Source organism: Orbicella faveolata, unplaced genomic scaffold (genome assembly GCF_042242905.1).
Source record: "Orbicella faveolata isolate gen_17 unplaced genomic scaffold, um_ofav_v1 contig_26, whole genome shotgun sequence".
NCBI lineage: Eukaryota > Metazoa > Cnidaria > Anthozoa > Scleractinia > Merulinidae > Orbicella > Orbicella faveolata.
In genome coordinates, this window is record NW_028301554.1 from 20,467,101 (window position 1) to 20,492,619 (window position 25,519).

At 41.7% G+C, this 25,519-nt stretch overlaps 1 protein-coding gene across 1 annotated transcript in view; it reads left to right on the plus strand.

Annotated features, from left to right (window-relative positions):
- The window catches only part of LOC110066689 (uncharacterized), a 68,506-nt gene that overhangs the window by 31,689 nt on the left and 11,298 nt on the right, over positions 1-25,519 (plus strand). Inside the window, exons 3-7 of the mRNA XM_020773929.2 lie at positions 8,510-20,554; positions 20,728-22,208; positions 22,634-23,276; positions 23,734-24,273; positions 24,445-24,634. Coding sequence (XP_020629588.2) covers positions 8,510-20,554; positions 20,728-22,208; positions 22,634-23,276; positions 23,734-24,273; positions 24,445-24,634 — 14,899 coding nt within the window. The remainder of the gene's footprint in view (positions 1-8,509; positions 20,555-20,727; positions 22,209-22,633; positions 23,277-23,733; positions 24,274-24,444; positions 24,635-25,519) is intronic.

Below are 25,519 nucleotides of genomic sequence, written 5' to 3' on the forward strand. Positions count from 1 at the left end.
TCGTTTGGGGATTTTGTTTTAGTTGGAAATAGCCAGCAAAACTTAGAAAAGCAGTCTTTGATGACTGAGATATAGCGATACTGGCCCCTGTTATTTGTCATGAACGACCGCTTTTTGCCTGGAGCCATGTCAATGATATCCGCTTGCAATCTCTCGAAAGGCCCAAAAGTTCCAATTGGACGAGGTGGAGGGGCAATAGTTGGAAACGGCTTATGCAATTGGCAGTCAGGACATGATTTCAAGAATTCTTTGGCCAGTGCTTTTACACCATTGCAAAAGAATTTAAGAGAAAACTGCTTAACGAGGCTATTAACACCAACCACTTGACAACCGCTTTCAGATGACCTGCGATAAATGTCACGAAGAATATCCAGCGCTTTCCCCCTAGAAACAACCACCAGACATCGATTTGGAATAGAAACACCGTTACTGGTGTATTCCAAATGAAAAATAGTCGGCGCTTCACCTTCTTCATCTACCCTGTAACGAGGTTTACTTGTTATGCCTTTCCAAAAACGTCGGTTGCGATGCTTGCAGGAAAATTCACGCAAATTACCTGCCACATTGAGTCATTAACGGAGTCGGGTTTTTTACTTTTACGTTAACGTAAAAGGGGCAAAAATTTGACGACATTGTAAAAAATATGCCAGCATTCAGAGCACATTGGTCCACAAACAGAGAGGGGCCACAGTTCCTGCAACAACCTTGAGAAACGAATCTCTTGTAAGTCTTACAGACTTCCGAAGCATTTCAAGACCTTTCAATACTGTTGGAATAATCAGCTTGTACTTAAATTGCACTAAACACAGCTTCTTCTTGCAAGTAGTAGTCTCGCACTCTATTCGGCACGCCCTAAAACATGTCTTTCTTTCAATAAAATTGCTCTGAACTCAGCCTTGTCTTAGAAGTTCTAGTCTCGTACTCTAATCGGCACGCAAAAAAACATGTATTTTTTCAATAAAATTGCACTGAACTCAGCCTTGTCTTAGAAGTTCTAGTCTCGTACTCTATTCGGCACGCAATAAAACATGTATTTTTTCGAGGAAATTTCACTGAACTCAGCCTTGTCTCATAAGTACTAGTCTCGTACTCTATTCGGCACGCACTAAAAATGTACTTTTTCGAGGAAATTTCACTGAATTCAGCCTTGTCTCATAAGTACTAGTCTTGTACTCTATTCGGCACGCACTAAAACATGTATTTTTTCAATGAAGCTGCACTGAACTCAACCTTGTCTCATCAGTACTAGTCTCGTACTCTATTCGGCACGTACTAAAACATGTATTTTTTTTTTAAATGAAATTTCACTGAACTCAGCCTGGTCTTATAAGTACTAGTCTCGTACTCTATTCGGCACGCACTAAAACATGTATTTTTCTTAATGAAATTGCATTGAACTCAGACTTGTGTTATAAGTACCAGGCTCGTATGATTTTTTTTTTTGGAATGAAATTGCACTTGTATATAAGCACTAGTATCGTACTTTATTCGGCGCTTAAAACATACTTTTTCATTTAATTACTCTATAGTCTCACCTGGCGGTGCTGTTTCCGTTGTCGATGGCGTCGTGTTACTCATTTTGGTCACGGTACGTCACGGCAAACACGGCCGTTGTAGTCTTCAGCTGCTCTTTGTTGGAGGGAGGTCAGGCTTGCTTTGTGTGGTTTAGTGGAAGTTGTCGAATTTTTATAGAGAGATGTGCTTGAGTGTTTTGCAACTTTTGGCTACGTAAATGGGACCTCTTTCGAAACTACTTACGCATGGATTTCGTAAACACATTTTACAATACCGATAAATTGCGAAATGGAATCATTACAAATGCGATCTATAAGATACTAGAAAATGTTTTCACAAGTTGTTTCCCAGCGATTCTGAACAAATACACCTTCGGTACATCATCTAGGGAAAAGTTTTATTTGTTTCATGAAATGACGGGTTCAGTTGAAGCAGTAAAATCTTCGTTCCTTAATGTAAGAATGAAAGATTACGCATTTAAATGTACGCGAATTGCGCTACAACAGTTTTCGAGAACGAAATTAAACCCTACTCCCTGTCAATTTGACTCTGGAATGTCTTGCTGACACTTGCTGCCACGTGCTGTTGCATAATTTGACATAATTTATGCGTCGTACTCTTCTCGGCATGGTACTCTATTCGGCATTTTACCCCAGCAAAACAATTCTTGGCTTGCACTGTCACGCAATCCTGATGCAATAACGAAATTATTCGAAAACCATTTAGTGGATAAAGTCAAGCAATTGTGATGTTATAGGAGATTAATTAAATGACACTTCTCCAATTTTTAAGTCTGTGCGTTTTCCCAAAGCTCAGATACTCGTCGAAATATTTTGCACCTCCGCGGTACACGTACAGTGCGGCCGGAAAATAGTGTAAACATCTGCAACTTACTTTGGCTATCTAGGCGACTGATTATCTGTATTGAGCAAACAAGCATTTACATAAGCACTTTTCCTAATACTTCAACTTCTGAGTGGGCTAAAAATCACGAGATAAGTATATGTTTTTCGACAAACGCATTCGTAGCTCAATGTCACGCAAAAATGTCCCGCTTGCTTGGGAAACGCAAAAACAACAACAACAACGACGACGACGACGACAAAGACTAAGGAAAATAGACTGAAACGTTTATAGGTTGATATAAAGACCTTGACTCATTTCACGCCCTAAAGACCTGCAAACTAGTATAAGGAATGCAATCAAAGGCGGAATAGCTTGAGCACATCGATTCGATTGAATTTCGTACGACTTCAGTTGCAGAACATTTAGCTCAATTGCAATATAGCTAGTACTTCTCAGTATAACGACTGCATGGGTACACGCGGCAAGCGTCTAGTTTATTTATAATCTTATTAAAAATTTGAATCATTTGTATTATACAGTCAGATTTTTATTTTGAAGTAAACTTCATAACCAAACTTTAGCAGTAAAATTTACTAAAAAAGCTTACTCCCACAACTCGAAAGAAAATACAAATATCAATATAGCTGAATCCCCATAATTTTATGCAAGACGCGTCTGCTAATTGCTGATTTGATGACTCATTTCAGCGGGAAAGTCCCTCAAGTATGACGTCACGGCACAGCCGTGCCGCTCTACATCAACTTCTTGGTTTTTCTGAGAAATGTCACGCAATAAGACATTCCAGCAAGTATGCATGCCAAATAATCCAGAGAAAAGACAAAATAGTTGGTTCATGACTTTTTCAAAATTGTTGCATTTATTCATAGATTTGACTAGCAAATAAAACATAGTTTTCAATCGATTTTCTCATATTTTGATTCAAAAATAAAAACATAGTTTTCTCAATTTTATTGTCATACGACTGAAACAAAATCGAGTAACTAAAAAATCTTATGACTAAATCACAACTTGTGACTAAAACAAAACTTGTCGCAAAGAAATCAGTTTTTTCAAAAACTGATTCCGTTGCGCCAAGTACAATACTACTCTTAAGTACTGCCTATAGCACCCAGGAAATAAATCAATCAATAAATAAATCAATAAATAAATCAATCAATCAATAAATAAATAAATAGAGCGGTTTTCAATTGAGTGTCGTAAAACCAAAACCAAACCAATTACTTACCAATTAGACTACTCAGCCAATCTCAAACCGAAGTAAAACCAAAACCAAAACCAAAGTAATTGTCTAATTACTTTCGACACTCAATTGAAAACCGCTCTAAGGGGATGAAATCGGTAAAACCCGTGTGCTTATAATGTTCGTTTCCAGCAGAGCATGGGAAGGATCATCATCATTTTTTCCTTCTCTCCTAGTGCAGAATGGGGCCACCTCCACCTCCCTTTATGTCTTGAATCCGAGATCCTCTCTCTCCTTGTTGATCGTTCTCTGCAATGTCTCTCTTGGCCGTCCTCTTCGGCGTTTGCCTTAGGGTGCCCATGTTAGTGCTATCTTGCAATTTTGGTCTGAAGATATCCTCAAAACATGGCCCGGCCATTTCCATCTCCTAGTTCTTACTTACTCGCTGATTGTCCTTGTGCCTGATCTTGATCTCTAACCTTCATCGACCAGTAAACGATCAGGATTTTCCTCATGCATTAGTGCAGGGAAACGTCTAACTTGGAATCGCCCTCTTTGGTCATTCGCAATGTCTCGCAACCATGGAGTAGAACGGCAACAACATTCGTTTTGATCATGATCCTTGTCTTTCGACTGAGGAAGCTACTTTTTCCATACCCTGTTAACCTTGTTAAACCCCACCCTTGCTTTCCATAGCCTGCTCTTATATCACTAGCTGTACCTCCTTGCTTTGGAACCAAAATATACAAAACTGTCCACATCATCCACTTCTCTCTCTCCTGGTTGGTTAGTGGATCCAGTCTGCCAGGGTTGTACCTCAGAACTTTGGTCTTCTCTTCATTGGTCTTTAGACCTTCTTTCTCCCGAACTGGTCTAGTCGGTTCAGTTTCTTCTGTGCATGACTCCATCTGCTAGACAAAAGTGTCAAGTCATCGGCAAAATCAAGATCGTCAAGGGTTGTTGTCAGTTTGCATCAGATTCCACTTTTGCTGTTCTCCTCGGTTCTCTTCATAACCCAGTCAATGATCATGAGAAAAATGAAACCGGACATAACACAACCCTGTTTTGCTCCTGAAAGCATCTCCAACCAATCGAGATGCCTGGTCTTATCTATAAAGGCACATCTGCAATTCTTGTACATACTTTTCACCATGTCGACCAACTTGATTGAGATTCCATAACTCTTCAGCAAGCGCCACAGTGTCTCTATATGAACACTATCACTGAATGACATCTCAACGTCTACAAAAAATAGTTAGAAGCAAGAATTCCACTCAATGAACCGTTCGACAACATTGCGTAGCACGAATATCTGTCCCAGTGGTACTTCTGCCACTTCTATATCCGGCTTGCTCGGCTCTCAGATTCTGATTGACTTCTCCTCGTATGTATGAAATGAACACTCTGCCTAATTCCTTTGCCACTGTCGACATAAGCGTTATTCCTTTCTAGTTTTCAAAACTTTCAAATCACATTTCTTTGGTAATCTGACGATCAAACTCCTACTCCAGTCATTTGGTATCTCCTCCTGGTCCCAGATTTTTTGGAATAACTAATGTAATGCATTGGTGGTCACAACTATATCTGCTTTCAACATCTCGCCTATGATGGAATCTAATCTGCTGCTTTTCCATTCTCCATGTTTCCAACGGCCTTTCTAATCTCTTCTTTTGTGACATATCCGGTCTCGTTCCCTAAATGGTTGGTGCATCTTGCGCTCTGATAGCTATGGAAGTGATAAAAATCTTTCCCCTTGTGCTATTTGGTTGTTAATATTGCCATAAATACAGACATCTTGAATGCCATCAATAGAAGAAATGTTTTTCTCCCCAAACATTAGAACTGTAAGCTGTTTGGCCATATTAGCTGCATTAACGACCCATTCAGCATTTTCTAGTCACAGTCATATTTGACAAGTCAAGACGACGAGAACAAGAGACAAAATGTAACACAAACGTGACGAGCAGCCAGCTTACATTGTGCTTGTTATGGCTTGTTCATCGGCCATGCATATTCATGAGTGAAAAAAGAGGGAAATGGTCAATGTTCCATATCCCAAATTACATATTCTAGCGGTCACCCAGCGGAATTTTTGATACAAAACCTGACTGGTCGCAGCAATTTACAGAAAAAAAACACCTCATTTTTGATGCTTTGATGTCAACATGAACTGTACAATCCTGAAGGCCTCCCAGGGGCTTTGGGGAACAAGGGAACATGATCATTTCAAAGGAACATGGGAAAGTTTGGGATCAATTTGAGGAAGAAGGAATATCTTTACTATTAAAGGGAACTTTGCCAAAAATTTTAGAGAACATGGAATTAATTTAAAGGGAACAAGGGAGAAAAAGTGAAATTTTCAAGGTAGCATGCCACCCCCCCTGTAACTGTATTTTAGCCTGTTTTAAGCAAGTATACAAAATACAGCATTAAAGTGCACCATACTAGGCAGCCAGGAGAGGCTGTCACAACTGCGATTATTCTGCACAACTGAGAGATTTTGACTAAATGGAATGCGTCAAGCCCAATGGCGGATCCCAGGCAAGCAAAGGTTTTTTATGGTAAAAAATTGTTTTTGGCTTTTTCGGATAGATCACATTGAACTCTTTAAAAGTTCTACGGAAAAAGATTGAAGGTTTCAAAATCGTTCGATCAGAAATTGGGCTAGTGTGTTGGCTGCTAGTGACAAAGGGTCCTTCGAGCAGGAGACGTTTCTTGCATTGGACGAGGAAGACGTTCGACGTTCGCTAAGCATCACTTCCTTAGCGCTTTCGCCCTTCGAAGTAACATCTCACTCAATACGTCGTGGGTTTCATTCACATTGTATTAAGCTAAGGCATTTAGAAAGTCGAAAAGAATAAGCAGGGACGAAAATTATTTCCTTACTAACTTGGGTGCCTGAACAGAGGATTTCAGATCTTGCAAAGGATATTTTCCTCCTGAAGCAACATTTGAGACTCCTTCAGAACAGACAATATTCGTATTCCCGGTATTGGACTGAAACTAGCTGGCAACGGAGGTTTATGCGAGGGAATAAAAAGGGATAAATGCTATTTGCATTTAAAAAGACCCCGCATTAGCCCCTCAGTTGCAAGCTAGCTCTAGTCTAATATGATACGAGCGCTATTCTTAAAGTAAATGAGCGTTCACTTTATCGACCACCAAGTCGTCACTTTCACACTTTCTGAGTATTTATCTCATAACACAGGAAGAACGCCTTAAAGTACATTTTCTCTCGTATCTCGAAAGGAAAATTTCAGCGAGTTAAGCGCACATTTTGAGTTCGTTTTCAGCAAGTTTTCAATGTTTGTGACGGAAATTTGGAGAGAATGTAGCCCGATAGTCAGGCCAAAAAACCCTTAAAGGAGAATTCTCATTTTTTGCTCTCTTCATTCATCATTTCTCCTTTACACGCCACCTGGCGCATAGGGTATCAGCAAGACTCCTCCATTTCTGTCGGTCCTTGGCACGCTGTGCGGCCTGCTCCCAATTAAGGTTTAGGGCCTAAAGTTCTGCTTCTGCAGTCCTCCTCCGGGTGGATTTTGAGCGGCGTCTCTTCGTTTCACCCTATGGTGTCCATCTGAGAGCAACTTTCGAGATGTTAGTAGTTTCTCTACGGAGCACGTGACCGATTAAACGCCATCTTCGCCTGATAAGAACAATTCCCATCTCTCCCTGCTCTGACAGTTTGAAGAGCTCATTGTTGGAGATCTTTCTTGACCAAAAGATACGCAAGACTTAACGTAGAACGGAAGAGTGAGAGGGTTGCAGCTTATGCAGATAATTTACAGTCATTCTCCAACATTACTATCCATAGAGTAAGTAGTACAGACAGTACACAAGCTTAATGTTTGTGCCTCTGCTGTACTTTCTTCTCCTCCACACAGGTCGCAATTTTCTGACGGCCCCTCTAGCTTTACCAATCCTCTGTCGAATGTCCTGGTCGGCTCCCCCTTCACTGAAGACCGTGCTACCCAAATACGTGAATTGATAGGTAGTTGTAAGCGTAGCTGTCATAAATGGTCAATGGTGCTGAGAAGTTTACAGGCAAGACCTCTGTCTTGTTAGGGCTGATCTTAAGCCCCACCTGCCAAGCGAATCTATTAAACCTGTCAGATTTTTCCCGCCTGTCATTAATAGAATGAGATAGCAAAGCAATGTCGTCCTCCAGAACGGTCGAAAGTGTCCAGTGCATTCCTCTCCTTCTGTCTTCAGTAGCTTGAGATAGCATCCATTCGGTGACAGTGTTGTACAGTAACGCTGTTTATCAACTCTCGAATTTGCGTGTCGATAACAAATAACGTGTCAATAACAAACCAGACAAGTAATCACAATTTCACGACAGTTTTTTAGAGAAAGGTGTCAAGAAGACATAGCGAAGTTGATCGCTTCCTCCCGATCAAATCCGAAAGGAAACGAACTTGATTAGTGAACCTCTTTACTTTACGAAATCGGGCGCTGTAATCGGAAAACACTAAAATGTTTGATTTTATCGAATATTCCTTCGTAATCTACAATCCTTGAGCTTTCAGAAAATATATACTTTACCAGGGTTTGCGTAAAAAAGTTCGACAGTAAGGTGACGGAAACGAATGATGGTTATTTGGGCATACATTTGTCCAAATTTTAGGCAATTGATAAGAAAAGGCCCATCTTCCCCTCTAACGCGTACTTCCCCCTCCTTTGAGCACGTCTGGAGGCTTATACTGTTGAACTCGTTTGTCCAGTTCCAAATTACCAGTTTTCATTTCGGAGAGCTTTTTGTCTCAGACGATTTACACCGATCGCCGGAAAAAAAATCGGCAGTTTTGTAATTTCCGGGGGGTTAAACTTCCACTAAAATTTCCACTTAACTCTCTGAAGTGTGTATTTTCAACACATCTAACTGGTACTCCAGTATGAGAAATAGAAAATAACATATACTTGTAATGCACTTCTCAACATCAGGCATCGTTGGTGCTTTTCAAGTCAATCTGAGGGACGCGCATAGAGCCAACACCTACGAGGTACAAGAGTACGATGATTCTGGTATCTTCCGAACCAAGTACAATGTGCTATCCTTAAATGATACACACGCTCATCTCCACCGAACCTGGACCAACTTCGACTACCAGCAATTTACAGATGGTGCTCCGCCGAAAGGAGAACACAAGGTTCAGTCTCAGCATAGCGTTCATGTGCATCTTAAAGATGGAAAAGTAGATAACGTTCACCGCACCACAAGTGCATTCTTCAGGCCAGCCAAAGGACACCCAAGGGCAGAGAATTTTAAAGCCTTCGCAAAACAGGATATAGAGATGTCAACCAGTGGATACAGCAAACTGACCTTAATATCGTGCTCTGGTCCTGAACATCAACGTTCCAAGCGCTCCACTGCCTGGAACGAACATCTCAAGACAACAAAATCTCTTACTAGAGACAGCTTACTGCTTGATGACACAGACAAAATAAAAGTTTCAGAGATAAGCAAGGAAAAGAAGAAAACAAGACCTTTGTACGAGGTCTTACGCTGTTTTGTAGACGACACCGTTGAAGAGCGGGAAGTTGGTTATTGTACGAATGAGCTGCACCACATGGTTCGCAATGATAAAAATGTATTCAGAGCAGTCAAAAGGTTGGTCCAAAATCGAAATCACCAAAACCTAACCTCATGGGCCGTTTATTTAGCCGCTCTAGCTGCGCACGGCAAATATGAAGCCCAAAATACCCTAGCATACGCCGTAAAGACAGATTATCCAAGGCTTCTCAGCAGCGAAGAATACGAGACTTTGCTGATATCCATTTTGTACCTACCAGACGGACCACTGCACTCTAGTCTCTTTAACGCCCTTTTTGATCTGACGATGGAAGACGGCAAAGAAGAAGCTGTTACAGCTACAGCAATGCTGGTCTTGGCTGGACTTACAGAAAAAGCAAAAAGAGCAGGATACAATGAAACCTTAAGCGATAGCGTTGCTGAGATGATTCACAACAGGTACCGAAACAAGTCAAGCATTTATCATCCGGAAAGTATGGAATATGAATCACACCTGAGAGACCACATTTGGGCATTTGGAAATCTTGGTCATCATTCCGGACTTCCAGTCATTCTCGAACACATTGAGCACGATAACTCTGATATTCGATCAGCGGTGATTTCAGCTATGCGAAAAATGTCTCCAAAGCACACAGACCGATATCTGATGACAGCCTTGAACCAAGATGAACACAAGGAAGTCAAGACGGCAGTAGTCAATGTTTTTATTGATCGCCACCAAAACTTGACTGAATCAGTAGTTCTAGGATTGGAGCAAGCAATGTGGCACGCCGACAAGGACGACTCCTTGGACTCGGCAATACAAGAATTCCTTGAAAACCATGGCAATCATAGCAGAGCAATAGATTTACGTACCAAGCGTAGAGTAATTCATCGCCGCAAACGTGCCCTGATACCAGAGCTCCGCCCTCGCAGCTACGAAATCGGCCGAGTGAAGCGCTGGGATAAGGTTGTTGGGGGAGACTGGTTAGGTGCTGAAACTGTCATTCAGTTCTTGAATAAACTCGAGTTACGCGTTGGACTTTTCGGTGGAAAATTTGAAATTAATCTTGATAATTACGCGTTGATTAGAGGTCACATTCTCAAGATTCCTTTTGATGTAGCCAAGGGCAAAGCTGCGTTCAAGGTCTCAGCAAGTTTTAAAAACGACATTCCAAAAGATCTTATTCACACTGTTGCAGATGCTGGAGATGAACTTCTCAGAACCTTCGACAGTATTGCAAGTGTAATTACTAAGGAAATCGAGAAATTCCGAGCAACACTCGCCAGGTATATTCCGTTAAACATTGATAAGTTCACAGACTTTGCCAGAAAAATTAACAATTTTTTGAAAGAACTGAGTCTTCCTTTGCAAGCCATTAAGGCCACCAGAAAGATCATCGGCTTCTCCAGAGATTTGAGCTTTCGTGCTAACGACTGGACATCGTTGATAGATAGAATCAAGAAATTACAGCACAGTCTGACAAAGCTTAGTGGTTTGGAGACCCTGTTCAAGAAAGTTCTTCGTTCTTTAGACACAATACTTGGAATTATCGATGACGTAAGTAAGCAGCTGCCAAAAAATCTCCCGGGTGACTTTAATATTAAGAACCTTCTTCACAATCTCAGAAAGGTTCCTGTCAGTCAACAAGACGCCGAGATTAAGGAATATTTCAAGACACTGGGGTCGTCTGTGCCTGATGGATTCCGCTTACACCTTCCATTCAAGTTCTCGATCCATTTCTCCTTCTCACTAAACAGGTTTCAGCAAGTTTTGTTAAGATTGCAGCGTTTCAGTAGCAAATATCTGGAAATGTCTAATTCGCTGGATTCGTTGGATGGGACAAAGTTACCCACATTAAGCCTTCCGTTTCTGAAAATACATTCTCCAGTGTTTCAAAGCCGAAAGTTTAATTTTGGCCTTGATTTTGACTGGAAGGTTTACCTCAGATTCGATCTCAACTTGAAATCGACGGATTTGCAGACAGTCGTTGCTCTCCTTGGAAAATTTGGAGAATTTTTCCGGCAGTTTACATTCCTCGATTTCGATCTCGACACGTTCTTTCAAGATATCTTACCCGGTAGATCATCTGACTTGCAAACGCATTTCACTGAGATTTACAAGAACGACCATGGAAATTCCTCTGACCCCTCCGACTTGTTGCAAGCGTTTCTTTTGAAAGTAACTGACACACTTGACCTTCATGTTCTAAACGTTTCTATCATAAGTCATATGACGGACTTTTTTCAAGAACTTGGACCAGCAATGACGCAGTTCGCAGAACAGAGTGTCCAGAAAACCTGTCGAATCCATGAAACAGCAGTAAACTTTTCCCAGAGCTTCGAAGACTTTAAAGATAAGATTGAAAGGGAGGGCATATTTCTTCTCAAGGACATTCAAAATACAACACAAAGCGTTCTGAAAGAATTGCTTAACCTTACAATTGTCTTAGATACTTCAATAGACGAGATTGACCAGAATTTCACCACTTCTGTGAAACACTTCCTTTCTGACTCTCTAAAAGAAACTACGGACAAACTAAGCAATATTGAGAATATAGTAGATGATGCCGTAAACTTTACGAGAGGAACGTCGACGGAATTCAGTGGGGCCTGTACCAAAGCATCAACATTGTCCGCTGATGTCATCGATCAAGTACAAAACAACGCGCGTCAGGCAGTTAATGACCTAGCATCTGTGATTGGACCTGTGGCATCAAAAATCAAAACTATTGGGACAGATTTGAAGTCTGCAGTCACAAACGTCGAAACGTGGTACGAAGAAAACCTGGCAGCTCGTGTGGGAAAGATATCTCGTGTTTCCCAAATAATTGGGAATTTTCTATCAATTGTAAACACGAAAAATGACTTTCTTAACGCCCTTCGAGATATAGCTTCTCGCTTATATGAAGTTCTTAAACATCTAAAAAGCCTTCCAGAATATGCAATCAAGGCAAGGAAAACTGCAGACAAAATCATTGATTTTGCAAATGAATCACAGAATTATAAAGACGAAATTCAAAAGCTTGATATCCGAAAACAGTTCGGAAATGACTTTGACCAACGGCTACAAAATGTTTGTAACAAGTTCAAAGCCATCACTGCTGCAGTGCTTGTCAGACCTTCTGATGTGGTGCAAGAGCTCAACGAATTTTTCAATCAAGAAGCCAACACGCTCGTCGAAAAAGCGTTGCCAAAATTTAGGAGTATAAAGGATTCTGTAGACGAGACAAAAGAAGAACTGCAAGGAATTAGTTCAATGGTTGATGATGTGATAGCAGTTCTACACGATCTCAAGCCTGTTACGAGCTCGTTTTCGACCATACTTGAAACAGCAAGAAAGTTACCTGACTGCGAGCAGATGACTCAAATATTTGTCCAAAGCACGAGACCCTGTGTCCAAAAAGCACTCTCGATTGGTAGGTTCGTTATCCATCAGTATGAAGACGTTAAGGAAGAAATAGTTGTCCTCAGTGAACTGGTTCCGGAAACGTGGAAGAACTTCAAGTTACAGAAATGTGTGAAAGGCGGTACCTGCATTTCCAAAGCGTTCATTAAGCAAGGGAAAGTTATTAAAAAGAAGCTAGATATCGTTAAGGACAAACTTGAGAAAGCCAGTGAGTACACCGACTTGCTCAGCAAGTGCGAGGAGGGTGTCAGCAACATAACAGAAGTGGTGGACAGCATTAAGCTACTTATGGAGCAAGTACAGAACTTCTCTCTTCAAGATAATACTCAAAGAGTAAAAGCAATCTTGCAGAAGATCACAGGACAAACTGCTGCTGACGAAGACCAACAAAAGGGAACTGGAAGTCGAAAAAAGGCCATAAAATATGCAAACGATGGTCCGGAAAGAGCTGTTGATTATATACAAAAAGCCAAGGAGTTGGACAACCGAATTCAGAATTTTCAGGAAAATACTTTTCTGGGATTCCGTAGTGTTTACGAAGACGCTATACATAAACACGTACAGTCACTGAAGAGCATACGTTCCAAGCTTGAATTATCGTATCAGCTCTGGAAAAAGACAAAAGATGTTAATAGTGTTATGAAGGCTTTGGATACCAGTACTAAAGGAGCGCTGGCATTTGCTGATAATCTACAGGAGGTGACGGCTTTGTTTTCGAAGCCAACTAGCATCCTTCTTGCTGATATTGAAGAGATAAGCGACAAGGTGAAACCTCATCTTGACAAATACACCTCAGAAGTGGCCGATGCGGTTGACAAAGTCAATGGATTTTTAGAAAAAGTCACCAATTTTTTGAACACGATTCAGACGAGACAAAGAGGCTTAGACCCCAGCACTTACAAACCTTGGCAAGATTTACCGTATTGCTCTAAGGAGGTTTGCTTAAGATCTATAAGGAGATCATCACCTCAGTATTTATCAGATATTTTCACTTGGAAATTTCCGCATCTTGATGATCTATCTTCAATGAAAAAGAGCGGACGTTGGCTTACACCGGGATTGTTTGATGACTATAAAGTGGAGGGAATTGCTCAGCTCTCCGAGAAAGATATGATTCTGGGAATGTACGGCGTAGCAAGTAATGAAGACAAAGCATCGCTCCTTGTTGTTACAAACGTTGATAAGGGGGTCAAGAAAATTGTTCAGCTAAAGAAACACAGTGTTATTTTGTCGGTAAAAATTGGTGGTGTTGCTATAGCTAGGAATTACATCTGGATCAGCAACAATGATGGAAATGAAATCCTTTCGGTAAAAAAAGTCGACATAACGTCATCATTTTCTTCACCTAAACCTTCACAAGTTGATATCTTCAAGACTGTGACTGTCGAGGGAGCAGCTGGGTCTGTGTCTTACGATGAACAACGCAATGTCCTATGGATAACAAACGGCAAAGTGGGTAAGGCGTACGGTTATAGGCTGTCATTGGATGGCGATCTCGCTATCGCTGGTTTAGCCCCATACAGAGTAATTCACATCGGAAAGAATGCTCAAGGGATGACGATTGTAAGGCAGTTTGGTGACGACTATGCGTGTATCTCAAGGTGTGCAATGGTTGCTGGGTTTCAGTGCAAGCTTGAATTTCATCACTTGAATAATGGGGACGAAACGGGAGAAAACACCCTAGCGAGAGTGGTTCGAACTCCCTCTGGATTAGAATCTGTCAACAGAGTTGATAATGAAGTTATTTTATTGGCATTCTCCAGTGGTACGTTTGCTGAAAAAGAAAATTTCGAACTACTTGGTGGCGACTTTGAAGACAGATACTTTAAAATAAGGCTGCCGATTCTTAATACCACCTTTGGTATAAAAGAGAACTGTATTTACTTTAAAGTAAGGAACTACAACGTTGTTAGACCGCGGACACTCTTTCCAATCGGAGATCACATGTGTGGAACAAACCGCAAGCGAAGTATCTCTCAGGAGCTCCTGGAAACAGATGTCTACCATGAGCAACTTGAAAAGATTCACCGAAAAAGAGTGCAAAGAAGTGCTACAGGTTTAGGTTCCTGCGAATTTTCTCACAGAGGAACGTTATTGCGAGGTTCCCATGAATTTTATCGATATAAAACAGGTTTTTCAGTGTTTGGAATATATGTTGTGTTTGTTGCAGGTGCTGCTGGTCATTATAGTATAGGTTACCAGGCAACAATGTGTTTAAAAAAGAATCTCTTTACTTCAGGTTTGATTCCCGGGGCGTGGATCTCTGTATACGCTGGTGCTAGCGTTCCTCTTTATGTTATTAAAGCTGGAGTTACAATTGAAGCCAGGCTGCTGGAAATTTACCTTATTCCGGAGTTGCGTATATCGTTTGGCAGCTGGCCTTTAAAAGCATGCATCGAACTGAGAATTCGCTTGACCCCTTTGAGCATCAGAGTTTATCTTTGGTACAGGTTTATGAAAATAAGCATTGATTGTTGGTTAATTGGGTGTGATATAAAATTCTACTGGGGCTCAATGAACACTTTTAAGGAGTGGTCGTGGACAACAAAACAAATCAACCAAGTCCTTTTCACGAGTTGCCAAGAAGAAAAAGACAGCACGCCTCCGAAAGCGGGAACGTGTGTAGCTCGGCAGGTGGCAGACACCAAATACTTTGTAGAGTGGCATGGATTTAAGGAAGACTCAAAAATTAGTGCTTATCAAGTCAGGATAGGATCTATAGAAGGCTCAGTTGATGACTACTCTTCTTGGGTGGGTACATCGCTTAGCAAGGTTGTCACAAACCTCGCGGTCATGGACGGTAGAGATGTATTTGTCAGTGTTATGGCGACAAACGAAGAAGGACTCGACAGTCCCTTGGCAAATTGTCCGTCGTTTCCCGCGAGGAGAAAAGGACCACAAATTCGTTATGTTTATGATGGCGTAGTAAAAGGAAAAGATGCTGACTATCAGTCCGATAATTACACTTTAGGAATGAACTTCGCATTTAAAAGTGATTCAAATGAAATTGTCCAGATCAAATGGGGAGTTTCTTCAAACCCAGCTTGTACGTTAGATACATTAGAAGCAGACGTGGTTCCTCTGAAATCTCTTGGAGATTCTAACTCTATTCAAGTTAGTGGTTTAAATCTTGAACACGGAAAAACGTATTTCACTCGCTTGTATGCAATGAATAAGTTCGGATTAAAAGCGGTTATGTGCAGCGACGGTATCTTAATTGACATAACTCAGCCCATACCAACATATGTTCAAGACGGTGCTGGTGAAGTTGACGCGAGCTTTCTTCCATCAATACGACGTGTCCGTGCAAAGTTTGATCGTTTTATTGATCGTGAAAGTCCGATTACCAAGTATGAATGGAAAATTGTGAGAAATATATCTGGTGAAGAAGTCACAGCTTTTGTCAATGTACCTGTCACCCAAACGACACCCCTCATTGATGGCCTTTCTCTTGAGGCGGGCTCTCCTTATAGGATTACCCTTCGTGGAACTAACGCCGTCGGTCTTCAAGCGGTCATCGAGACAAATGGATTTATACCTGATAATACACCACCGTATTGTGAAGGACGCGTGATTGACGTCTCTGATGAAAAGGACACGTCAGACGTAGATTTCGTGAGAGAATTAAAAAGTATCCAAGCAAAATGGAAATGTTCAGATCGTGAAAGTACCATTCGTTCACAGCTTGTAGGTGTCGGGACTTACCCTGGTGGAGATGACATTCGAGCCTTTGAAAAACTCGACCATCTGCCACAAACCACAATGGATGGTGTTTTTTATGTTCAACTTCCTGACATTAACATTTTCGTAAAGTTTCGATACCATGTTACCATAAAGATCATTAATGGAGCGGGTCTGAAGAAAACTATCTCCTCGGATGGCATTTTAATTGATATGACACCACCAACGGTTGCACCACTATACATCAAAGATGGACAAGGAGAAATGGACAAGAACTATACTAATGACCGCTTTTCTTATAGTGCGCACTGGGAGCAAGCTTTTTCTGATGCAGAAAGTGGGCTGGTGGAATATCGTGTGGGGCTTGGTACTAAATCTGGACTTGCTGACATTAAAGCTTTCAGTTCGGTGGGCTCGGAGACTAATGAGACAATAACAGGAATCCTCCTCGAAAGTGGTCGGCGTTACTTCGTGACTGTGATTGGTTGTAACAGAGTGGGTATGTGTATCAACGCAAGCAGCGATGGTGCTATTGTAGACTTTGTCCCTCCGCATTCTGGAAAAGTTTTCACCGGATTGGCAGGTCCACCAATCTTGTACCAGTGGATAACTACGTCAGTATGGGCAAGATGGAATTGGTGTTTGGCGGATGAGAAGAGAGCATCTGCAGTTTTAAAGAACAATAATCAGTGTGGCAACGACAGCTTTTTTGATGTTCACAGTGGAATTGGTATGTTTAGTATTTCTGTGGTAACGCAAACTACTGAGCAGCTTCTCGCGCCATTCAAGTTAGCTGGACGCCAAAGATACGCTGGCCGTAACATTAATCTTAAAGATGGGGTCTACTCGGTTGCTATTGAAGCCAGCGACAAAGCAGGTGTTGCTTCCCGTGGTCTGTCAAACACGTTTATTGTTGATAGCAGTCCTCCTTTAATAACTCTGGTGCAGCATGGCCATTTTGGCGAAACGTTGGAATATGTAAACGTTTCTGTCGTAACATTTCGATCTTACTTTATGGTTGAAGACGAACTTTCCCGGGTGAAAGCTTACAAAATTGGCGTTGGAAGTTATTCCGGCGGTGATGACATCATTAAATTCCAGTCCTTCTCTTTACGTTTTCCGACATCATCATTGCGAGCTAACTGGACATCGCTGACACCAACATTTCTGGAAAACAACAGGCGTTATTTCATCACCGTATTAGCTTTAAACAGCGCTGGCCTCCCCACTGTTAAATCTTCCCCCGCTCTGGTCTCTGATTTTGACGTACCTCAAGATGGGATAGTATTAGATGGCTGGGACTTACAGGATGCCAGGTATCAGAGCTTTGCCTCCGTCTACCGTGCGCACTGGCATGGTTTTACTGATTTCTCAGGAATCGACAAAGTGTACCTTGGGTTGTCTAGCAAATCGAGGTCGACTTTCTGTGATGCGAGGAAAGAGGTAATCGTTTCAAGTGACACAAACTTCTATGTTTTATCCGGACTAGCGTTAATCTCGGGACAGACGTACTACGCATGTCTTAAGTTAGAGGATAGAGCTGGGAATTCCAAATTCTTTCATTCCAATGGTGTGCTGGTAGACACAACCCCTCCTCATCCAGGTTATGTTTCTAATGGAAGACCAGGGCAGGAGATAGGCACACAAATGGAGAGCTCCGTTCTTACAGCTTCATGGGGTAACTTTACGGAACATGAAACAAGCATCGTGTCATATCATCTGGCGTTTGGTTCTTTCCCAGGTGGCCAAGACGTGCAAGGATTCACAAACGTGGGGATGGTAAACACCGCCACAAGCTCTAGACTGAAAGTTTCGGAGCTGAAGTCTGGTCAAGTTTACTATACATCAGTGATTGCCTACAACATACTCGGGATGCCCAGCTTTATGGCTACATCCGATGGCGTATTGGTAGATTTCAGTCCTCCGTTTTTTTCACAACCAGGTCGTGATGGTGATGATCCCGATAATGAGTTAAGCTATACATTTGAAAATTCCCTGAAAGCAACATGGAAGTGCGAGGATCCAGAGAGCGGCCTCTCCGCCATTGCTATCGCTTTTGGTCTACAGCCAGGTGATGCAGACATTGTAAATTTCACCAGCCTACCAGTGTCCCAAACCTCTTTTATAACCAATCGAAAGCTTCGTTTGGGTGCTCGCTACTTTAGTACTGTTCGATGCACTAACAAAGCTGGCCTTACAACAGCCTCTTATTCCGATGGAATCGTATACGACGATACGCCCCCTAATCCAACTTATGTTCGGGATGGTGACTATCAGACTGCAAATAGGACTTTGTTTGTTATTTTTAAGTTTGTTGATGCTGAAAGTGGCATTCAGGTATACAGACTTAAAGTATGGGGAAGGAGTTCCCACAACACCTCGCTGGATATGCATGATTCCTTCAGGGTTCGTGGGAATGTTACTAGTTTAACTTTGGAGCTATCAAAAGAACTTGCAAGCGGAAAAACGTATTATGTCAACGTAACAGCAGTGAACAGCATCGGCCTAGAAGCTACCATACAATCAGATGGATTTGCTGTTGATACTACTCCTCCAATATGCTCCCAGGTCTGGGATGGCAAAAGTAACTATCCAAATGACATTGAATATGCTCCGAGCTCAAACAGATTCATTATTTCTTGGGTTTGCTATGACAACGAATCTCCAATAGTTCGGTATCAGTTTTCGGTCAGAGATATGCAAACAAAGGAGCACGCCATTCCGTTTTACACTTTGAAGACGCGTGTGAACCCAACTGGATCCGCAGTAATTACAGGCGGAGGTCGAATGACAGCACGCTTTATTGAAGGACACACTTACCAATCTGGAATTGAGGTTGCGAACGCTGTTGGCTTGAAGTCAATTAAATGGACAGATGGTGTTACAATTGATAATACACCTCCTGAAGTGAGTAATCTAAAGCTTGCATTTGATCCAGAGAGGGATCTCTTAAAAGTTGAATGGTCAGTAAGCGACAGAGAAAGTGGCGTGAAGTCAGTGTCCTGGGGACTTGGAACAATTCCAGGAACGAATGACGTCAAGAACTTTTCCGACGTTTCGCCATCAGTAACTAACATATCAATATCAAGCGTTTCGTTCCAGCAGGGCAGTACGTGTTTTTTAAATATTTTTGCGGTTAATAAAGGTGGCCTGTCTAGCAAATCCTCCTCAAATACCATTATCATTGATCGCTCAGCGCCAAGCCCTGGGATTGTAGCTGCCCATCATGTATTCCCACGCAGTTATGATCAAAGCAGCAATAAGCTGTCCAATTCCTCTTTTGTTGTCACTTGGACAGGATTTACAGATACTGAAAGTGGTATCAAGAAGACCAGCTGGGCAATTGGAACAGACTGCCAAAAACTGAAACAAGATGGCGACAATTTATACACTGAAGTAGTAGCTGATGACTCTGTTGGCGGAGTTATCATCGAGAATCAAACCCTTATGGAAAACGAAACTTATTTTGTTTCTGTTCGAGTTACGAATGGTGCTGGGCTTCACAGAACAGATTGCTCGCCAGGAATGCTTGTAATATTAGGAAAACTATCTGCTGGTGTTGTAAGCGACGGACCGTTCTCGTCAGAAAATGACATTGACTTCCAGCTCGATGATAGAGCTATTTGGGCACACTGGCGTGGTTTTAAGGATCCTGCATTTAGTATCTCAAGATACGATTGGTGCATTAGAGATCTGCCACCCAATGCATCTGGATTAGAGGCATGCGCATGGCCATTCATAGAAGTGCACCATTTAAAAACCAAAGCTAGTCGCCTTCATAACCTGACTCTTTTGCATGGAAAGAAATATTACGTGACAGTAAAGGCTGAAAACGTTAGGGGTGATACTGTAATGTCATCCTCGGATGGTGTAATTATAGACCGAACACCTCCAGTTGCAAAATCAATCCAGATCTCGCCATCATCGGGTGAAGAAACTTTGTTCTTAACATCACCGTCTGCTCCTGTAGTTACCTGGTCAATTGATGATCCCGAAAGCGGAATAAGCCACTTCATCGTTCACGTCGGCAGCTTTCCATTTGAAAGTGACCTGTTAGCCAGTCAACGCCTCGAGAGTCTAAGCCGTTCCCTTGATTTAGGCCAGGTAAATTTCACGCTGTATCAAGGCTTAATTTTCTACGTGACCGTTAATGGCGTCAACATGGTAGGTCTGGAAACCGTTCTAACATCAAAGCAAGTAGTAGTGGACTGGACGCCCCCTGAAGCAGGGGAAATTTTGGATGGTAATCGGACAATGCCAATGACGGGGGTGTTTATCGACAGTGATTACCAAAAAGATAGCGGGATGTTGTTTGCGCACTGGAGTGGGTTTGAAGATTCTGAAAGCGATGTTATAGAATATCAGTGGTGTGTTGGAATAGCTCAAGGTAACTATGACTTCTCTTTGGTGCACCTCTTTTTTTAAGTCCTGGTCATCCCAAAGTTATGCTTGGACGAGCCATTCCATTTACAACGTACCGATGCAGCTGTTTATGTTTGACTTCTTTGTTAGGAGTTGGAGTATATACATAGAATATTTAAGTTTTGTGTTATTTTTCAGGAACCTGTGAAGTAAAAAACATGACATCTGTTGACCTTCGAACAAGCGCTTATCACTGGGTTAATCTTCAAGAAGGCTTACAGTATTTTTTTACAGTCGAGGCAACCAATGGTGCTGGTCTTAAAGATGCAATCTACTCTGATGGTATAACCGTCGACATCTCGCCACCTACAATGGAAGGGGTTTACCACAGTGTTGAAAATGAAGAAGATAGCGTGCCCCAGTTCATCATTCAAAATGATGGTAGATATTTAGAATTCTATTGGAATAAGCCCTATGACACGGAAAGCAGAATTTGGTCCGTTAAATGGTGCGCGGGAACAAAGAACAACTCCTGTGATATCGTCTCGCTGACCTCAGTTGATCCGGAAGATACTTCGGTAAAGCATTACATGTCTCCGCCGCTAGCCTCTGGTACTGTAGTGTATGTGATGCTTGTTGTGACAAATGGTGCTGGAATTACTTCCACGGTCGTCGCCCGACCGCTTTTAATTGATACCACCCCTCCGTCAGTTGGAAATGTGACCTTAAGAAAAACTGCAGAAACCACCTATTTTAAAAAAAGAGATTCAATTACAGCTAAATGGAGTGGGTTTGTGGATAACGAGAGTCGTTTAAGCCATTTTGAATGGGCCATTTGTCAAACGAGCGAAACAGACAAATGTATTAATGAATATGTGAACGTTGGCCTTAATACTTCTACAAATATTGACGCTTTTGGTATCAAGTATGGCATATCGTATGTCATAATTGTCCGTGCGTTTAATAAGGTTGGCTTATTCAGTGAAGCTACTTCCTACCAGTTTATGCTGGATGGAGCTAACCCATCTCCGGGGACTGTGTACGATGGATTGGAGCGACAGACAGATAGAGAATTTCAAAGCTCTACTACTCGACTCTCAGCCAACTGGTCCCCGTTCCAATGTGCTAATAGCCGCATTGTTGACTACGAGATGTGTGCAGGAACAGAAGCAGGGACATGTGATGTGAGTGGATTTGTAAGTCTTGGCATGGACTTTAAAGGGTCCATAACAGGATTAAGCTTAAAGCACAATGAAAGGTACTTTGTTACCGTACGTGCAACGAGTGAGTCCGGTTACAGCACAACGGCAACCTCTAATGGTGTCAGAGTTGACAGTACGTCACCTTTAGGAGGAAAGGTAAGAGATGGTCAGACACTCCTGGACATTGATTACCAAGCAGCTGACACGGTCATTTCTGCCAACTGGGATGAGTTCCAGGATGAAGAATCAGATGTTAGAGGCTATACTTGGTGTGCTGGCACAGGAAAGGGTATCTGCGATATCATATCCGAAACCAGCGTTGGCGATCGCACCAGTGCCAGTCAACAGATTCTGCCACCACTACCTGGAGGAATATCAATATTTGTTACTGTCAGCACCTGGAACAACGCAGGCCAATATACAACAGTATCCTCGGACGGATTTAGAGTTGACGACACTCCACCGATTCTCTCAAAGGTGAGCCCACTGTAGTCCACTTCCTTTTCACATCGCTATCTTTATATTTCTTTCGGCACGTTTAGGATCCAGTTTAACCCTTTGATACTCAAAAAGTTTTGTTACCCTTTTTAAACAAAAAGCGGCTTAGTTGCGTATGAATGATGTAGTAGACAAACGTCCTTTAGACAACTTGCTCAAACTTTCTTCAAATAGATCACCGCACTACCCTGGGTTTGCACTGCAATTTTTACTAAAATATGATGTACTTAACATTACATGTATATTGAATTTGTTTTCTACGATTTGGGGTGCATAAGAAATTAAATATAGAATCGAGCAAAACGTTTCGGAGTTGCAACAATTGCTTTAATATACGCTAATGTTGTGTAAATAGAAACGTTTCTTTCATTTGATTAAATTATATATACGCTTTATTCGGATAGGTTCTGGACTTGCAGGTTGGCCTAGGTGATAAAAAGATTGAATACCTCACAGCTAAAGACAGGTACTGTGTTAGTTGGGATAGCATAGATTCTGAGAGTGGTGTGCTCAAAAGCGAGGTCTCCGTCTGCTCTGAAACGGACACTCGTGAATGTGTACTGTATAATTTAGACGTAGGAAACCAAACATTTATCTGTGTGGCTGACCTGGAATTCAAAGAAGGACTAAGGTATGTGACGAAAATTCGGGTGGAAAACAACGTTGGCCTGTTCGCAGAACTCTATTCAGATGGCTTCGTGCTTGACTCAACGCCTCCCTTCATGGGTGAGATAAATTTCCTTGAGAGCACAAACCCAATCGTGAAGGAGGCTGCAGAGCATTTCACACAGTCCCAAATTGCAGTTCAGTGGAATGGCTTCTGGGACAAAGAGAGCAGTGTTCGTACTTCCTACGTTTGTGTTGGAACACAGCCAGGAGATTGTAACATCAAGAACTTTACTGACATGAGTAACTCCACTACTTTCACTTTCCAAGATTTACCGCTCATTCAAGGAGAAACGTACTTTGTTTCTGTTAAGGCGGAAAACGGAGCAGGCTTAGCAAGTGAAGTGAAAACGTCTGACGGGATTGTTGTCGACAAGACAGGTACAAATCGATATTCGTGATTCTTTTTTTATTGGGCAGCTACTAAATGTATTCCAGTCCATTTCCACTGCACCGAGGTGTTGTTACTGCTTGGAAAAAATAAGTAACCATGTTAAATATACTCTTGCTTGGACTACCTCATTAAGAGATCCGAGGACGGGTAAATTAACGATGCTTCCTTTTCAGGTTGTGATATGTACTGCTGGCATTGAGTTAAATAGTTTAAGATTAAGGTGACTTTATTTGACCAATCATGCATACAAACACTGAGATAATAGAAACAGAGTCCGTTTAAAGTGAACTTCCGGTGGAGTATATTACCGGATCATCTTAGACGAAGATCATTGAGGGCCAAGATGTCGTCCCTGGTCAATATTGAACTTTATTTGCCCTCCGGTGAAGAGATTTTTAGGTCTTAGAACTACGTTTACATTAAGTTTGTTTTCCATATTTTTAGGACCTACCAATGGTGGTACAATAATAGATGGAAATAAAGAAGGCGAGGACATTGATGTTCAACAGAGCAGAACCCTCATTACAGCTTACTGGAGTGCCTTTGAAGACCTTGAAAGTGGAGTCATTAAAGTCACTTGGTGTGCGGGTTTGTCTTTAGGCACTTGTGATCTCGTGAATGAAACGCAAATTGATCATAATGGCACCTTTGTCCGTTATGTGCTTAACAAGGCGATCGCAAATGGCCAGCGCCATTATGTCACGGTCAAAGCAACCAACGGAGCAGGTGTAACAACATCACTAACGTCAGATGGAGTGATAGTCGATGAAAGCCCTCCCATTTCCGGTAGTGTGATAGATGGAATGGTGTCAGATGTAGATTATGTGAATAGTGAAGATGATATCACTGCACGTTGGTTAGATTTTCTGGACTTGGAATCTGGTATCGAGTCTTACGAAGTCGCTTTATGTGATGCTAGAAACCTGTCTTCCTGTCCTCAAACCTTCACTGCAGTGGGACAAGTCACTAATGTGACAATAACAGGTGAGATTAAACTGATGACGAGTAACCGGCTTTGATTTAACCTTCAGCGTGATTGCCAAATCATCCTCTATTCAGCTTTGTGACTGTTATTGTGCACATTTTTCTGCTCAAATTTGAAATGCAAGTCGTAGTTAAACGTACTTCCAATAAAAAAGACTTTGTTTCCCGCAGGTTTGGATCTTGAGAGTGGCGAGCAATACAGGTTTATCGTAAGGGCCAAAAACTACGCCGGTATTACAGTGGAAGCATTCTCTGATGGATTCACGGTCGATTTTACTCCTCCGACGGAAGGCAAAGTATGGATTGGTGCTAGAAACATGCACGTCAGCTATCAGTCAGATTCTGCCAAAGTGGTCGTAAGGTAACATAATATGTGTGATAGTGATTTGAATGAATGGAGCACAATTCAGCAAGGAATCGGTAATAGTTTCAGAACCGATCACCAGCACGTTTAGTCCCTTAATCAAAAACCATTGCAATTTCCTCGAACGGAATTGTCATATAAACTGCTGTATTTTGCTCTAATTAGCATAAGTAATCGTATGAATGCGAGTGTAGTTAATAGCGTCCGTGTGTAAGTATGGAGAATCCCCGACAGAATACTGTTTTCAAAGTTTTGTGATATCTAGAAAAGGTCAAAATAGATGACACTTTCTAGACCAGCGCGCGGATCCTACAGCCCACATAACACGTTTCGTAATTTACTAACCAATAAAAACAGATAGGGAGTACACGAGACTACCTGAAAACACAAACGAGCGAAGGGAAATAGCAATGTCAATTCATGATCACATAGCAGAACATTATCAACCTACAAACCACAGCATTGACTCAGACTCTGATCAAAGATTAACCTAAACTTAAAACTTTGTTCAACGACTGACTCCAGGAAGTGGGTACACAAACTTGGCATAAACGCCTCCCACTAGATGTCAGCAACTATCGACTTATTCCCAACCTAAACGGACGATCAGACCTCAAATAGAATGACTTAACTGACTATCAATACGCAGATCGAAATTTACAAGGACTGAACAGTCACTGCGGACAAACTTTACACGAGTCTTACCGCCAAATACATCACGGTTACACTAACATCAGATCAGATTTAGAAAACGTTTGGCTGATGAGCACTTTTCACTTCACTCTGATGATAACTCCTGCTCCAGTTCTACTTGTCTATAAATTAGCTTGAATTGTTTGTTATTTTTTCAACCCTGGGAGAGCAATAAAGTGATCATCTAAA